General features: G+C 45.1%; 1 protein-coding gene across 3 annotated transcripts in view; it reads right to left on the bottom strand.

Moving 5' to 3' along the window:
- The window catches only part of MEGF10 (multiple EGF like domains 10), a 109,810-nt gene that overhangs the window by 16,027 nt on the left and 77,772 nt on the right, over nucleotides 1-16,011 (bottom strand). For all 3 annotated transcript variants that reach the window (XM_038770597.1, XM_038770598.1, XM_038770599.1), the window contains 6 exons: nucleotides 15,200-15,320; nucleotides 14,204-14,367; nucleotides 11,253-11,355; nucleotides 2,049-2,195; nucleotides 788-922; nucleotides 478-606 (listed from right to left, as the gene is read on the bottom strand). In XM_038770597.1, the coding sequence (XP_038626525.1) occupies nucleotides 478-606; nucleotides 788-922; nucleotides 2,049-2,195; nucleotides 11,253-11,355; nucleotides 14,204-14,367; nucleotides 15,200-15,320 (799 nt within the window). The remainder of the gene's footprint in view (nucleotides 1-477; nucleotides 607-787; nucleotides 923-2,048; nucleotides 2,196-11,252; nucleotides 11,356-14,203; nucleotides 14,368-15,199; nucleotides 15,321-16,011) is intronic.

The following is a 16,011-nucleotide window of genomic DNA, read 5'->3' as shown; positions in this document are numbered from 1 at the left end:
ATCCCAATGGTGTGGATGATAATGATTATCCCTACAGCACTCTAAGTCTAGAAGCAGCGTGGCCTAGTGGATATAGCCCGGGCCTGGGAGTCAGAAGGACCTGGGTTCTAATCCCAGCTCCGCCACTCTTGTCTGTTGTGTGACCTTGGGCAAATCACTTCACTTCTCCGTGTCTCATCTGTAAAATGGGGACTAAGACTGTGAGCCCCATGTGGGACAGGGACTGTGTCCAACCTGATTAGCTTGTATCTACCCCAGCGCTTAGAAGAGAGCTTGACACATAGTAAGTGCTTAACAAATACCATCATTACTATCATTAATGGGCTGGGGGTTTCTACAGGCACATTAGCTAGTACCTAGACACTGGGGAAATGTGGCTCAGCACTGCATTAACCCCTCATTTCAAAGAAAATTCACTGGCATTAGAGCTTGGTAAACTGGATGCTGACCACACCTAGGGAAACACAAAGAACTTACGCTGAGAGCAATCGCTACCGATCCAACCTGGAAAACACTGGCAAGAGCTGTCGATGGGATTGCAGGTGCCGTTGTTGGTACACGGACAAATTCCAGCACAGTTCTTCCCAAATCGGCCACTGGGACAAACTGGGAACAAGGCAGAGGCACTTGTTAGTCACTGGTATCCACTTTTCCTTTTTCATGATGAAAATTTGATTCCCAGTTGAGGAAAGTGAACAGCAGGTAGGGGAATATGTTGGAGGGGTGGGGGTGGGGGGGGCGGGGTGAAAGAGTCATTGCCTCCCAAAGAGTTTAGATATAACTGTACCTTCATTACAGAGTGCTCCGGTGAATCCTGGTAGGCAGTCACAAAGTCCTGTGACATGGTGGCAGGGCCCGCTGCTGTGCACACATTGGGGGCAGGTCTGGCTGCAACGATGCCCATAAAACCCCGGGGAGCAAACTGTAAGCAGAAAGGAAGGGCATCATTATTTTCCAGGTCCTATCTCCTCCTATGGTCTTTTTTAAAATGGTATTAAGTGCTTACTCTGTGCCAGGAACTGTACTAAGCGCTAGGGTAGATACGAGATAATCAGGTTAAACACAGTCTGTGTCCCATATGGGGCTCACAGTCTTAATCCCCATTTTACAGATGGGGTAAGTGAGGCCCAGAGAAGTGAAGGGACTTGCCCAAGGTCACACAGCCGACAAGTGGTGGAGCCGGGATTAGAACCCAGGTTCTGACTCCCAGACCCGGGCTCTATCCACTAAGCTACACTCCTTCTCAAAAGGGTTCCATTCATTTCCCTGGGTGAATGTTATCCACAGAATTTCAGGAGCTGGAAAAGATGAGAAATTTTTGTCTTTTCCCAGAAATCTCACCAAGTACTCCCCCAAAAAACTCCAAAGGGTGGGGCATGACAAAAATCTCAATGAAGTGTGGCCCACTGGGAAGCTGAGGCCTGGGTTTTGATTCCAGCCCTCCATTTGCCTGCTGGGTGACCTTGGGCAAGTAACTTCACTGCTCTGGGCCTCAGTTTCCTTATCTGTAAAATGGGTATGCATTACCTGTTCTCCCTCTTACTTAGACTGTGAGCCCTATGTAGGACAGAGACTGCATCTGACCCAATTAACTTGCATCTACCCCAGAGCTTAGTACAGTGCTGGGCACATAGTGCTTAAAAAAATACAACCACTATTATTATTATTACTACCATTGTTAGGAAAAGAATCCAATTCCCAAGTAATACAAGCCAATTCTAAGCCAGCAATTGTACTCTCCCAAGTGCTTAGTACAGTGCTCTGCACACAACAAGCGCTCAATAAATATGATTGCCTGACTGATTACCCTGCTAATCCTTTGCTCTTCAAGCACTCTAATATCTGGCAGGATTCAGTTGTTCCCTGGGACCTGGGAAATTGTTAATGTTTACAACTTCCAAGTTAACAGCTGGTGAGGTCATTGATGAAAACTCTTGCCACTTGATAAAGAGATAATCCCGACCACATTTACACCCCCACCCCCACCCTGATCCTTAGCCTTCTGGTGCCCCCGAGAAGGAAATGAAGCCCCTAGATGACGTACTCACTTCTCTGACAAGTTGTGCCCCTGAATCCTGGTGCACACTCACAGATCCCCTCGTCCGGGGAACACGAAGCTCCATTTTTGCAGTAACAGGACAATGAGCAGTTGGGTCCCCACCTTCCCTCAGCACACACACTGTCACAGTGGATACCTGCAAGCAATTGACAGACAGGTCAGAGCCCTGACAGAAGGAGCCCCCAAAAGACCAATTCATCAATAACCAAGAAGGGCTCCTGGCAGGAAACCTGGAGAGTCAGGGAAGATTCGCTTTTCATCATTTGTAGAGGTGGACACGAGTCCCAAGCGAGTGAATTGGGTCAAAATAATAATAAACTGAAGATCACATTTTCTCCACAGGGCAGAATGCCTCTGTTGTGCTGAGTGCTTTGGGAAGAAAAAGCAAAAACAAACAAACAAACAAAGAAAACCATGAAACTCTACTTGAATAGTCAACACAGACAGGCAATCTAGGACATCCAAGATCTGTTTTAGCCGTTAGGCTGAAAATCATTAAAAAAAAATACAAATGAACAAATACACATTCGACAAACCATTAACAAAAACAAGAATTTCAAAAGAAGAAAACAACCCCTACAAAAGCTAGAAAATGCCTATAGACTTTTCTAAGGAAGCGGTTCAAAAGAACAATTACTTAAGTTCCACATCTCTCCGATGAATAAGCCAACATAGGAACCGTAAAAAGCTTTTCTCCGGTGAATAAGGATTCTTGAAGCCTGAGATAACCTCTCAAAGGAAAGAGCAACAAAAAGTAATTTGTAATTAGTGGTGAACCGATTACTACCATCTCAGCTCAAATGGAAACATGAAAAGCTCGCACATACAAATGTTTTCCAAATGGACCACTGTAGACATTCCAGAATGTTTAGTTGCAAAATAGCCCCAAGGATGCTACGGGTTCAATGTTTTGTCTGACATCTTTGGTCCGAAGCTGATTGAAAAAAAATCACCACGACCTGAACCTCAATACAGAAGCAGCCGCAAATGACATAATATGAAAAACTGCTAATTAAGATCTCAGACAAAGTTTCCTTTCTGGCAACTCAACCTTTGTTGTTCTCCTGAAAGTCCGCTTACACAGTAAGTGCCAGGAAGCATCTATGAATGCGCTTGGCCCCATATTGGATCTAATTTTCATTTACAGTGACTATTATTGTAGTCTGGATCATTTGGCTAGAAAAAGAGGGACAGATTCCAGCCACAAGGTTCATATGTTGTGTGAGTGTTTCCCATAGGAATGTGCTGAATTTTTGTGCCTTTACAATTTTGTGTTATTTGATGTTGTGCATCCAACTTTTTCTTCTGTTCTTTCTGTATATGGTTTTCCCATTTCAACTCAACAGAGTAGTTGTGTGGGTATAATGCTGTTGTCCATTCTCCACCCATGTGCCATTCAGAAATTCAGTGATGTGATGAGCACTGCTCCAATGCTGGGGGACCGACAGTTGCATTTATTGAGCACTGTGTGCAGAGATGCAGAGAGCTGTACTAAGTGCTTGGGAGAGTACAATAAAAAAGACACATTAACTGCCCACAATGAGCTTACAGTCTAGAGGGGGAGACAGACATTAATATAAAGAAATAACAGATATGTACATAAATTACTGATTGCTTTCCAACCCCTTCATTCTTTGTGATCCTACCTTGCCCATGGATGTTAAGTATGGCAAATAGGTGACTCTGACGGAAATGGTCTTGAAACCTGATGTGGGCTCCGAGCTAAATCCAGGACTCAAAGCTTGTTAGGGACTTGACTATAGAGAGAAGCACCATGGCCTAGTGAAAAGAGCCCAGGCCAGGGAGTCAGAAGGACCCAGGTTCTAATCCCAGCTCTGCCACTTATCTGCTGTGTGACCCTGGGCAAGTCAATTAACTTCTCTGGGCCTCAGTTACCTCATCTGCAAAATGGGAATTAAATCCTCCTCCCTCCAATTTAGACTGGGAGCCCCATGTGGGACAGGGACTTTTGTCCAACCCGATAAACTTGTATCTACTCCAGTCCTTAGAACAGTGCTCGACACATAATAAGCGCTTAACAAATACCATAAAAAGGGGACATAACTAGCTTCCCAATTCGATTTTCTACTGCTTTGCAATTTGCTGCATCATTGGACAGAGCATACCAAAGTAGCCGAATCCAGTACTGGCTCTGTGTGGCCAATGCAGAGAAGAATCTGCCAGTACAGAACCTCAACCTTCTTCATGCTGTTGGATCCATCCTTCTTTGCTGATTCTCCCAAGTGTTTCATAGGTGAGGTTTTACAGCTTACTTACTGATAGAAAAGTGACTTCCTTTGTTGGTTTGAAAGTATTTTCTAGAGGATCAGAGTTGTAGTCAAAATTTGGCTTTCAGATTCCTTGATATGCTTTTGAAAAATGACTGCAAGGCTGGACTTAGTACTCAGCCCTGCTCTATTCCATTGCTGAAGGAATTAGACAAAGTCCCTTCCATTCTGATGCAGCCAGCCATATCGGCACTGAACAATCTTGGGAATTTTATGAACCTCTCAGGCCAACCAAACTTCTGTACCCGGGTCTACTGATAGTGTCAGATACTTTTGCAGTATCTACAAACACCACATAGAGGTCTTGATTTTCTTTCACCTACCCACCATCTGACACACAGCAAAGATCAGGCTTGTTGTCCTTAGCTGTGATGTGAAGCCAGTGAGAGATTAAGCACTTAGTACAGTGCTCTGCACACAGCAAGTGCTCAATAAATACAGTTGAATGAATGAATTATGGGATAAAACAATTAATGATAGTTGGTCCAGGATTCTGGCTAGGATTTTCCTGGCAAAGGGAGAGCAGTGAGATCCCATGATAACTTCCCCAGTCAGCCATTTCACCTTTGTTCTGGAAAATGGAGATAATTATGGCATCTTTGAAATATTGTGGCATTTCTATAGTGTTTCATATGCTGAGGAAGAGCCTGTACAGTCAACAGAGCTACTGTAACTTGGTGGGTAAAAAAAAAAAATCAGAATGAGTTTTTCCATTCCGTGTAGTTAGAACTGAAGTAGTGACTTCATTAAATGTTGGTGTGAAAGTTATACCTTTACACATTGGCAGATTAATGATTCTCTGTAAAGAACATCAACCTCAATGGTTGAAGGTGTGTTAAAGAGATAGCAACAGAATTTCAATGATAGTAGTGATAATAATAATAATTGTGGTATTTGTTAAGCATTTACCACGTGCCAGGCACTGTAATAAGCTCTGGGGTGGATACAAGCAAATCGGGTTGGACACAGTCCCTGCCCCAGATGGGGCTCACAGTCTTAATTCCCATTTTACAGATGAGGTAACTGAGGCATAGAGCAGTGAAATGACTTGCCCAAGGTCACACAGCAGATGAGTGGCAGAGCCGGGATTAGAACCTATGTCCTTCTGACTCCCAGACCCATGCTGTATCCACTAGGCCATACTGCTTCCCAGAGCCATGGAAAAGAGTCGGAAGACCTGAGTTCTAGTCTGTGCTCTTCCACTTGCTGGCTCTGTGACTTTGAGGAAATGGAGGCACAGAGAAATTAGTAACTTGCCCAAAGGGAAAATGGGGAGAAAACACTGGCTATCCCTCTCTCAATCTGTTTATTTTATACCCACCCCCAGTACTCAGCACAGTGGCTGGCACATAGCAACTGCTGAATTATTATCATTATTATTACCATCATTATTATCAAGGATGCTACAGCGATGTGTGCAAGCCTATTATACATTCCTGGACGACCTTCCCCCCCTGCCATCCCCCCAGCCCAAACCCAGTTCCTTCCCTGGCTGACACTCTACTTTGCCAGCTCCTGCCCCTCTTAGAATGCCTGCTAGCTGTTTCAGGTCAAGGAGGCTTAATTGATCTGTGGCTCTTGGACATATTCTGGTTTTGATTTGTGGCTCTTCAGTTCAAGAGGCTTGGCCACTGCAGTTACATACTTTTCCAAATAATTGGAACCCAGGATTTCATTGCCTCATTATTCTTACATTTCATTAGAGCATTTCATTCTGATCGCCGCCCATTCATTACTGACCCCATCAATCAGCCCTGACAGCTTGTGCTTTCACTCCATCTTCTCACTCCCCTGATGCGCCATCACCACATGTCAGTGCAACAGTTGGCCTCCCTTCTGGTGGCCCCAGTGGCCATTTATATACACCCCTGACCTCTTGCAGACTTTCCTTTTCAACATTTTCCCTATTCTTATACCATTCCCATTTCTGGGCATTAGCCCTCTCCTTTGATACTCTAATTTTCTCTGCATTCCTTCAAACTCAAACTTCCGTAATTTGTTACTTTCTGTTATATGAAGGAATGAAGAAGGAGATGAGGAAAGAAAGGGGAATGGACCTGACTTTGGCATTTGGTTTTAAGCCTACTCTTATTGGATCTGAGTTCTAATTGGAGTTCTGATTGTTGCCTCCAAACCCAGTGGACAAGCTCAGGTCACAGGACCCTATAAATCCATGCCGGGTTTTGGTGTCCTGAAGTCTCACCATCAGTAGCGTTGAGAGGCAGCATGGCCTAGTGGAAAGAGCCAGGAGGTAGTTTTGGCACGGCCACAGGCTTGCTTTGGGACCTTGGGAAAGTCATTTTACCTCTCAGTGCCTCAGTTTCACCATCTGTAAAGCCAGGATATTAACCCAGGGATGGCAACCAATAGTATTTTTTGAGCACCTACTGTTCTAAGGGTTTGGGAGAGTACAATACAAGAGAGTAGGCAGACCTGATCCCCGTCTACAAGGAGCTCATAGTCTAGGGATGTCAAGAGGATAAATTGAAATAACTGTTGGGAAAGGACATTCAAAGTATTATCATCAAACTCAAAGGAGAGCTAAATAGATAGGTCTATCTATAATATAGATATGCTGTATATAGATGGAGGGGAAACAGGGACATAATATATTTAACTTACTAGAGGGCCTTTGACTGTCAAACCAGGTGATGTTTTTTGTTCCTATTTTAGAGTCCTGAAAAGGTGAATCCATACGATTCTGAGTGTTGAGGAGAATCTGACAAGGAATCCAATAATTTCTAAGTCCAGGTTTGGTTTAATGATAGCCAATTGCAGAGGTATAATAAATTGTGGAAAAACTCAGTTGGAGGAAATGGGTATTTATGACTAAAATATCAAAACAACTTCCAGGAAGACCTCAGTTATGAGCTGCTAAAATTTGTACTTCCCCCTTGTTCACTAGAAACACTTTTCTGATCAATGTATCTGCTGCTTCTGGTGCTGATAAGGAGATCAGCGAGAGGCTGTTTTTGCCAGGTCTGTGGACAAAGAGGTCTTTGATAGCCTTTGCAAGTTGCTAGGCAATCGCTGAATGGTCATGATAAACGTCAGCTAAGCAGCTCTAAGGAAATGCTCGTGCATTTAATGCCCAATGCATTATGTCGGGAGTCTCACATCAAATCAGCATTCTCTCAGTGTCTTTTATTGCATAAATGTTCCTCCTACTGCTACCTCCCACCCCCTCCAACTATCAGGCGAACCGTCAATCGTTTACGTTCCCTTACAGTATTATTTGATGGGTCTAGTGGCAGTCTCAGATTTGATTTCATAGAGCACCCAGTTTTCCTACAATGTGAGGGTTGCATTCTTGAAAAAGCCCCTGTTAAGGAAAACTCCTGTGGTAGTATTCACTGGCGCAGTGGGCTGTATCCAAACAGGCTTGTGCTGTGGAATGAATGTTCCCTTCTTCTCTAACAACATTCTAGCCAAAACATACAGGGAGAACATGGTGATGTGGCAGAATAGAGTTGACCTAGTAATGGGTTTTTCTATTGATTGGCCTGGATCATCTGCTAAGGACAATTCCAGCAAGGACAGGCTCATTGGTGATCGTTTAAGTGGCGACCCGATACTTCGATATTCTTCCCACCCATGAAGAACAGTAGCCCAAGTGCAATGAGAGGTCAGCCAAATGTCCATCCCTCTAAAAAGGAGGCAGGACAAGGTCTTAATAATTCCAGACAGAAATGGCATGGGGGTCTGAGTCTAGCTCCTGTCACATGTGTCTTCAGCTGGATTTCTGGCTGAGACCGAAGGGACTGTAGCACCTTAACCTTGGAGGACTCGTCAGAACCCTCAAATTCAGCTCCTATTTGTGGGGGCCCTTGAAGTGATCTTGTTCACCGAGTCGGTCTGAGGTGTGTATGCAGTCTGAATGAGCTAAGAGGCATGTGTGGCAAGCGGTGGGATGCCGAGGCTGAAGAGACACAAGGCTGTGCAGATGGGAACCAAACCACACATTTCTAGGTAACCCTGAAGAGTTGACCTATACCTTCCACCACAGCACCCTTAAAGAGGGAGTTTTAGGGAGCTGGCAAACACCTTGCCAGTTAGCCTCCCTTCTGGTGGCCCCAGTGGTCATTTATATACACCCCTGACCTCTTGCAGACTTTCCTTTTCAACATTTTCCCTATTCTTATACCATTCCCATTTCTCCTTCCACCACTGATGGAGCCCTACGCAGAACAGTTATGTTCCCTGCCAACACCTGGAACATGGCCTTACTAAAAATCACATCTCCTCCAAGAGGCCTTCCCCAACTGAGCCCTCATTTCCCCATTTCCCTCTCCTTTCTGTCTCACTGATGCACTTGGATCTGTCCCCTTTAAGCACTTGATATTCATCCCACCCTCATCCCCACAGCACTTATGTACATATCCAAAATTTATCTTAATGTCCGTCACCCTTTCTAGACTGTAAGCACCTTGTGGACAGGGAACGTGTCTACCAACTCTCTACCAAGAGCTTATTACAGTGCTCTGCATATACAATTAGTGCTCAATAATTACCATTTATTGACTGACTGGTTGCTGGCCTCTGCCCAAACATTTAAATGATGTCACCACTGCAGTTAGAATAGCAAGAATGGCAAAGTACCTGGATCTGAGATCCACAAGCAGGAAAGGGATAACTTGTTCAGTTGCCTCAAGGAATGGAATGCTGTGGAAATGTCAGCTGATTTCCAAGGTGCCACGACCACCTTTCACTTTGAATATGGTGATGACAGAGCTGACTGCAAGAACCCTGGTGGCAGTTCACTGCTCCTCATAGCTGGCAAAATCCTAACTGGAATCCCCCTGGACTAATCCCTCTAGATTGTAAACTCATTGTGGGCAGGGAATGTGTCGGTTCTATTTTTATACTGTACTCTCTCAAGTACTTTGCACACAGTAAGCGCTCAATAAATATGATTGACAGACTGACTAGTCACTAAAGAACATCTTAATCATCCACTCCCAGAATTCTTCATATGCCACATGAGGGAGATAGGATCTCTACTAAATCTCAGAACTTGCGTTGGGTGAATCATGGATGATCAATGGACAATAGTAGGATGTCCAAATAATTGCCATAAGGTGAACTCGACGTGGCTAGACCATATATAGACAAGAAGAAACACTTGAAATACCCAATGAAACAAATGATGGAGCCCAGCCTTGGACAGATAGGAGAAAGCAGCATTAGACAGACTAGGCAAGTGCACATCAATTTAAAAATGGGGTAAACCTTGCAATGCCAAGAGTGGAATGGTGCCAGGTGTGACCTTGAACAAATCACTTAACTTCTCTATTTCTCAGTTCCCTCATTTGAAAAATAGGGACCAATACCTGTGTTCCCTTATACCTTTTTTTTTAATGGTCTTTGTTAAGCTCATACTATGTGCCAGGCACTGTACTAAGTACCTACAAGCTAACCAGGTTGGACACAGTTTATGTCCCAGTTGGGGCTCAGAGTCTTAATCCCCATTTTACAGATAACTGAGGCCCAGAGAAGTAAAGCAACTTGCCCAAGGTCACCAGCAGGCCAGCTGTGGAGCCAGGATCAGAACCCAGGTACTTCTGACTCCCAGGCCCATGCTCTATCCACTGGGCCACACTGCTTCTTGACTGTGAGTCCCATGTGGGACCTGATTATCTTGTATCTACTCCAGTGCTTAGTACAGTGCTTGGCACATAGTAAGCTCTTAAATACCACAATCATTATTATTATTATTATTATTATTACTCTGGGCAGCACATAATAATAATGATGGCATTTATTAAGCACTTACTATGTGCAAAGCACTGTTCTAAGTGCTGGGGAGGTTACAAGTGATCAGGTTGTCCCATGGGGGCCTCACAGTCTTAATCCCCATTTTACAGATCAGGTAACTGAGGCCTAGAGAAGCCACAGCTACCACAGCTGTAACAAGGGGCCATTTTGACCTGTACATCATGTGGGAGGGATTGTCAGTCCCTCATCAGCTTTACATGCAACATCCATACATGCTTATAAAACTGCCCCATTTCATCATCAAGAGGGTCACTTTCAGACCTTGAGGGGCAACTCATAATATCTTTAGTTTGAAAAGGTGCATCTTCATATAGGCTGAATTGCTTGTGGTTATAAGTCTCAATTGCAATATAGGGGTGAATAGTTATTTTCAGTGACGTAGCATTACTGAACTATTTTGGACATGTCCTAGAGGGCGTTTAGGCAGTATCAGCACGTTGTAACTTGTCTTTCCTACATAATCCCCTCTCCTTTCTAAATAGAATTATATCAGCCCTGAGACCTAAAGCTTCCAAAGGCTGGATTTCAAAAGGACTTTGTTTCCAGTGATTTTGGCACACTAAATCTGCCTTTCAGTCAGTCCCTATTGAGAAACCATTCAGTCCATGTCTCCCCACTCCTCAAAAACCTCCAACAGTTGTCCATCCATCTATGCATCAGGTAAAAATGCCTTGCCATCAGCTTTAAGGCACTCAATCAGCTCTCCCCATCTTACCTTACCTCGCCGATTCCCTATTACAATGTAGCCTGCACAATCTGCCCCTCTAATGTCAACCTATAAACTGTACCTCAAACTCACCTATCTCACTGCCATGTTCCTTGCTGCTAATTCAAGGGAGAGAGGTTCGCAGAAAATCTAGCCCAAAGTGAAACTTTCACATTCATGATTGATCTTTGAAAATTCCCCTGTGAAGATCAACTCAGCTTTTGGGGTGTAGCAGTCCTCACAGTTCAGATGTGGGGAAACTATGAAAAACTGGGCTAATACAAAAACCCAAACTCAAAGTCTTTTCATTGGCCCTCATTTCACGGAGATTACCATTCCAAACATTCTTTGCCAGGTGGGTAAGAGATGTTAGACTTGTAGGGTGATGTTTGTTTTTGAATTCTCAGAGATCTCTGACTCTCACCTGACCATCCTGGGAGGCAACGACAGTAGCCTGTGGTTGGGTGACAACCATCTGCGTGACTGCAGTCGCAGCGCTCAGCACAGTTCATCCCATATGTTCCATCCTGCCAAAACAGAAATGTCAACAGGGAACTGAAATGTGCATTTTTCAGTGAAGATGGGAGGATCAGCACTTAGTACAATGTTCTGCATGCAGTAAGCATTCAATAAATACCGATGCTAATGATGATAATCAGGGCAGGAAGGAGTGAAGCAGCAGCTAGAACTGGATCTGCTTCGGAGGCAGTGTGGCCTAATAGGTCACGGGGCTGGGAATCAGAGGAGCTGGGTTCTAATCCCGGTTCTGCCACAGGGAAGCAGCATGGCGCAGCGGATAGAGCACGGGCTGGGAGTCAGAAGGTCATGGGTTCGAACCCCGGCTCCCCCACTTGTCTGTTGCGTGACTTTGGACAAGTCACTTCACTTCTATGTGTCTCAGTTACCTCATCTGTAAAATGGGGATTGAGACTGTGAGCCCCATGTGGGACAGGGACCGTGTCCAACCTGATTTGCTTGTATCCACTCCAGCGCTTAGTACAGTGTCTGGCACATAGTAAGTGCTTTATAATTATCTTACTGACCTGCTGTGTGACCGTGGACAACCTCTCTGGGGCCTCAGTTTCCTCATCTGTACAATGGGGAAAAGACACCCATTCTCCCTCCCTGCTGAGACTGTGAGCCCCTTGCGGGACAGGGACTGTGGGGGATCTTGTAGCGACCTCAGCTCTTAGCGTAGTTCTTGGCACAGAGTAAGCACTTCATAAATCCCATCATTCTTACTGATATTTGGGAAACAGCAATTCCGTGTTAGCTTGGGTCTACAACTTTCATGGCTCTGCAAGCCCCAAGCCTGCTTCTCTCAGCCTGTGCCTTTCCTGACTTAAAAGGTCCTAAGCACCCTTTCAGTCTGCCTCATACAGAAGCTGTTCCACCCCCAAGACCATCTTGAGCAGCTTCCTTGATGACTGCTCCAACTCTCTTAATAATAATAATGGTATTTGTTAATAATAATAATGTTGGCATTTGTTAAGCGCTTACTATGTGCAAAGCACTGTTCTAAGCGCTGGGGGGGGATACAAAGTGATCAGGTTGTCCCATGTGGGGCTCACAGTCTTAATCCCCATTTTACAGATGAGGTAACTGAGGCTCAGAGAAGTTAAGTAACTTGCCCAAGGTCACACAGCAGACATGTGGCGGAGACAGGATTCAAACCCATGACCTCTGACTCCAAAGCCCGGGCTCTTTCCACTGAGCCACACTTAAGCACATACTATGTGCCAAGCACTGTTCTAAATAGATATATCAGGTTGGACACAGTTCCTATCCCACAAGAGGCTCACAGTCTTAAAACCCATTTTACAGATGGGGGAACTGAAGCACAGAGGAGTTAAGTGACTTACCCACGGTCACACAGCAGACATGTGGCAGAACTGGGATTACAACCCACATCCCACATCTGACTCCCAGCCCTGTGCTCTTTCCACTAGGCCACACTGCTTCCTAAAACGCATAGGCCAGAATTGGTATTTTGTGTTTTTTTGACCCCTGCAGAAGGGCACAAACAATGTGAAGTTTCTGAATCTGAAAGGGAGGTGGAAGGACTGGAGTCTGAACTCTTCTTCTTCGAGCCCAGGCTGGCTCTGCGGGCTGCCAGAGATCCGGTGGAAATCGGTCTGATTAGACTGATTTTCTAGCTCCTTCCTTCTGTGGCTAATCCATCAAGCGGCTCTGAAGAAGGGACGTAGAAAGGCCCTCACAGCTGGGTACAAAACTTGCCAAGAAACAAGAGGGCGGATGGAGCCAGTGTAAAATATGGAGCAGAAAAAGGCAACTCGATTACATGCTTCAGACTGGGGTCCAAAGTTTCGGTAGAAAAAAAAAGAACTCACTTTTCTCAAACTACGAGTCAGTCATTTAAAACCCAGCTCACTCAGGCAGCTCCCTGCCGTTGCCCCTAAAGTGGGACAGAATTGCTCAGATTTTTAGTTCCATGATGCTTTCAGGAATCCATTTTGTTTGTCTTTTAAAAGAAGAGCTGGCACCCAGTGACCCTTAGACTGTGAGTCCCATGCGGGATGGGGACTGGGTCCGAACTGACTCCCTTGCATCTATCCCCGCACTTGGCACATAGTCAGTGCTTAACGAGTACTCCATTATTATTAGTATTATTATGGTGCTTCTTTGCCATCAAATTGGGAAAGAAAAGTGATTTCAGCTTTTTTTCTGGGACACTGGTAATTTGGCCATAACTGAAATGTGACAGAGTGAAATGGACCTGACTGTTCGTTCAATTGAATTTACTGAGCACTGACTGTGGGCAGAGCACTGTACTAAGTGCATGGGAGAGTACAATATAACAGTAAACAGACACATTCCCTGCCCACAATGAGCTTACAGTCTTGAGGGGACTAGAGAGTGGGGTATTGGCCAAGGGGAGCAGTCCTTTTGGGAGAAGCCAGCCAAGTGCTATTAAGAGCCAGGGAATTTCCAAGGGTGGCCTGTGATTTCAAGCTGAAGCTTGTTTTCAGCCCAAGAAGGCCTTCTCTGCTTAATCTCTCATCTTCCTCGATGAGATCCAGAGTTACTAAAATGATAAAGGAAATGTGCTCAAGGTCATATGAACACATCATGTGTTTGTGAGCCATAAACTCAAGTTAGAATGGCTAAACTCCTTCAGCTACTTCTCTAGCTTCCCTTCGGCTCCCTCCCCCTAGACTGTAAGCTGTGGGCAGGGAATGTGTCTGTTTATTGTTATATTGTACTCTCCCAAGCGCTTAATACAGTGCTCTGCACAAAGTAAGTGCTCAATAAATACAATTGACTGACTCATCAGGCACACACAGGGACTTGTCAGAAGGCTCTTGGACCAACTCTCTGCAGGCATGCAGGGTGGCTATTTTGGGTTGTTCTTACCTGGCAAGTGAGTTCACATTTCTCCCCTCGCCAGCCCGGGGCACAGGTGCAGGTTCCATCTAGAGCATTGCAGGCCCCTCCATTTAGGCACTGGCATGTTAAATTGCAGCTGAAGCCCCATGTGCCACTGGGACAGTTGATTGAGCAATCCACGCCATGCCAACCTGCCACAACCGAAATGCATAGGACATGTTGAGAAAACCAAAGCCAGCCGGTGGTCTGATTCTCTGCTCCTCAGCGACGTTTCCCTTCTGTAGCCTCTCGGAGATTTCCTGGCCTGTGCCAGTGTAGCATCGACTCAGCAGAAGCAGAGTCAGAGGGTAGTGGAGCTTGCTCAAGGACGAACAAAAGGTGCCCTTGAGAGACCGGGAGCAGCTGGAAAGAGTGCCCAGTCTGCAGACAGGAGCCAGCATTGAGGAGTCAGCTGGTAATAGGACATTTGACAAAGGGGAGAGTGAGGAGGAAGAGGAAAAGGAAAAGGAGGGTACTTAAAATGTCCCCTGACAGAAATCACACCACAGTTGGCTCACAGAATCAGGCTGGCAAAAATGGTCGCCATCCCAAGCTAAAGTCACCTCATCTGCATGAGCCTCTAGAATGTAAATTCATTGTGGGCAGGGAAGGTGTCTGTTTCTTGTTATATTGTATTCTCCTAATCAGTACAGTGCTTTGCGCAAAGTAAGCACTCAATAAATAAGATGGAATGAATGGGCCCAATGATGATGATGGGATTTGTTAAGCACTTACTATGTGCGCTAAGACTGTTCTAAGCGCTGGAACAATCAATTGCCTTTCAACTTGATTGGGTTGAATTGTAGGGCCAAGAACTCGTGGCTTGTCCCCCTTCATTACTACCTTTAACCTGCCATCAGGATTGTAATAGGGAATTGCTGTGTGTTTCAGAATCCCAACTAAGAGCCCTCATGTTTCTGAAGTTTTCCAATGTCTATTTGACCCTTTAGATGGTCAGGGCCAAGGTTAACAAGTTGCCCTCACCTGGCTTGCATGCACAAGAGCCGTCCACAGGAGAGCAGACGGCGCCATTCTTACAGCCGCATTGAGAGGAACAGTTCACCCCATAGGTTTCCAGAGGACAGGGGATAGAACAGTCGATGCCCTAGAAAGGCAGAAATAAGGAAATGAATGGAATTTTCCATTGGGAAGAGCAGAAGAAATGAAGAAATGTCATCCTTGGGCCAGCCAAGGACCCGGCTTCCAACGGCGGCCCCAGGATGCCCGGAGGAGCCATTTGCTGGTGGCCCTCTTGGACATCTGTCCTCATAGTTAGGGATGATCACCCACCTAACACATCAAATTTTCTCCTCTCCATCCCCAACGTTCCCCCTCATAACCCATTTGGGATGGCCCATCCATAAATCTATCCAAATCCTTCTTGAACCTGCTGACAATTTATGCCTGATCAACTTCCTGTGGGAATAAATTCCACAATTTTTTCTCCCTCTGTGAAAAAGCGTTTTATTTATTTTGAACCTATCAACCTCATCTTCAATGGGTACCTCCCTTTCTTGTTGTTGAATATAAAGACATGTACTGTAACGCAAATTATCCATGCACGGAATTCAATCTTATGCCTTCAAATTGTAAATGACCAAGAGATCTTCTTGGAATTGCTGTTGCCAAAGTCTGACCAAGTTTTGGATTAGTATAATCTAGGCTGTCATCAACTCATCCTGTGTTTAGGACTATTAAGAATTAAGTGTGATCCAGCACATCTGCTACATTTACATTCAGGTTTTGCTTCAGGACCAGGAAGGATGATAACACTACACAAGAGTATTTGTTCATAC

This window comes from Tachyglossus aculeatus, chromosome X2 (assembly GCF_015852505.1).
Source record: "Tachyglossus aculeatus isolate mTacAcu1 chromosome X2, mTacAcu1.pri, whole genome shotgun sequence".
Lineage (NCBI taxonomy): Eukaryota > Metazoa > Chordata > Mammalia > Monotremata > Tachyglossidae > Tachyglossus > Tachyglossus aculeatus.
This window is presented reverse-complemented; position numbering and strand designations above follow the sequence as displayed.